Below are 1121 nucleotides of genomic sequence, written 5' to 3' on the forward strand. Positions count from 1 at the left end.
CCAGGAGGACTCAATTCTGGGTCCTCTGAAGCACTGAACTTGGGCATTCTCAATCCTGATGAAGGTGCAGCCTGTGAGGTGGGGGCTGCACCAGCATTCCCGGCAGGCATCGTCTCTGTTCTTCATTGTTGTTGTGCTTGGCTCAAAAATGTAACCCTGGTTAAAAAGAAGCTCTTCAGGGGCCGGCCGCCGGCCGCCTTTGCTGCACGGTTGTCTCCTCCCGGGCACACCTGGACGGCTGCCCGGAAGCTGTCTCGGAGTTCTGAAGCTCCTGCCCCTCCACACTCAAAACCCGTGGAGGTGGGTGGCCTGTTGCCAGTTCGAGTCCGTCGTGCGCTGGGAACCATCTACCTGGCCGCCCTCCCTCCCCGTCCAGCCGCCGACCATGCCTGCGGGCGTGCCCTGGCCCACCTACCTGAAAACGGTCGCCGCCAGCCTCCTGGCCATGTGCGCCAGGGCCCAAGTGGTGCACAGGTACTACCAGCCCGACCTGACAATACCTGAAATTCCACCAAAGCCTGGAGAACTCAAAACGGAGCTTTTGGGACTGAAAGAAAGACAACATGAACCTCAAATTTCCCAGCAGTAGAAAACTCAAAATACTGCTCTGGCAAGAACTTTGAATAGTATTATAAGTCTTTAATATTTAGGTATTTTAAAATAGAGTTAAACTGCTTGTCCGTAAGCACCATTGCAAGAGCAGGTGCTCGGTAGATGTTAATGGAGCTCTAATTAAGGTTTGACCAGCGTTTCTTGAAAACTGCCACAGCTCATGTTTTCAACTTCTTGAATGTGGTTTGTAGATACTTAATCTTGACTAACTTATGAGATAAGAGTATTTGAGATGTTTCCTGCCCTTATAATTCTGTTTTTTTCTCTGAATAAGCTTGACTATAAGGGAAATGGAAAGTATAAGTGATAAGTGATGTTGACAAGGAATACTTATTGTATGAAGCTAATATTTCTCTAAATATTGGAAAGTATTTGTACTAAGCAGAATAAAATTGAAATATTTAAAAAAAAAAAAAAGAAGCTCTTCATTCTCCAGAATAATGCATTCATTCATGATGTGAAAGACCCTCCGGCTTCCTGACCCTGGCCTGGAGGGTCAAGGTTACAGC

At 47.3% G+C, this 1121-nt stretch overlaps 1 protein-coding gene across 1 annotated transcript; it reads left to right on the forward strand.

Moving 5' to 3' along the window:
- Positions 1 to 385: 385 nt before the first annotated feature.
- LOC119261087 (ubiquinol-cytochrome-c reductase complex assembly factor 6-like) lies at positions 386 to 638 on the forward strand. Its single transcript, XM_037530312.2, has one exon. It carries the CDS (start codon positions 386 to 388, stop codon positions 587 to 589), a length of 204 nt encoding a protein of 67 aa, XP_037386209.1. The 3' UTR covers positions 590 to 638.
- The last annotated feature ends 483 nt before the right edge of the window (positions 639 to 1121 follow it).

Source organism: Talpa occidentalis, unplaced genomic scaffold (assembly GCF_014898055.3).
Source record: "Talpa occidentalis isolate TD23 unplaced genomic scaffold, MPIMG_talOcc4v2.1 talOcc4.6, whole genome shotgun sequence".
Taxonomy (NCBI): Eukaryota; Metazoa; Chordata; class Mammalia; order Eulipotyphla; family Talpidae; genus Talpa; species Talpa occidentalis.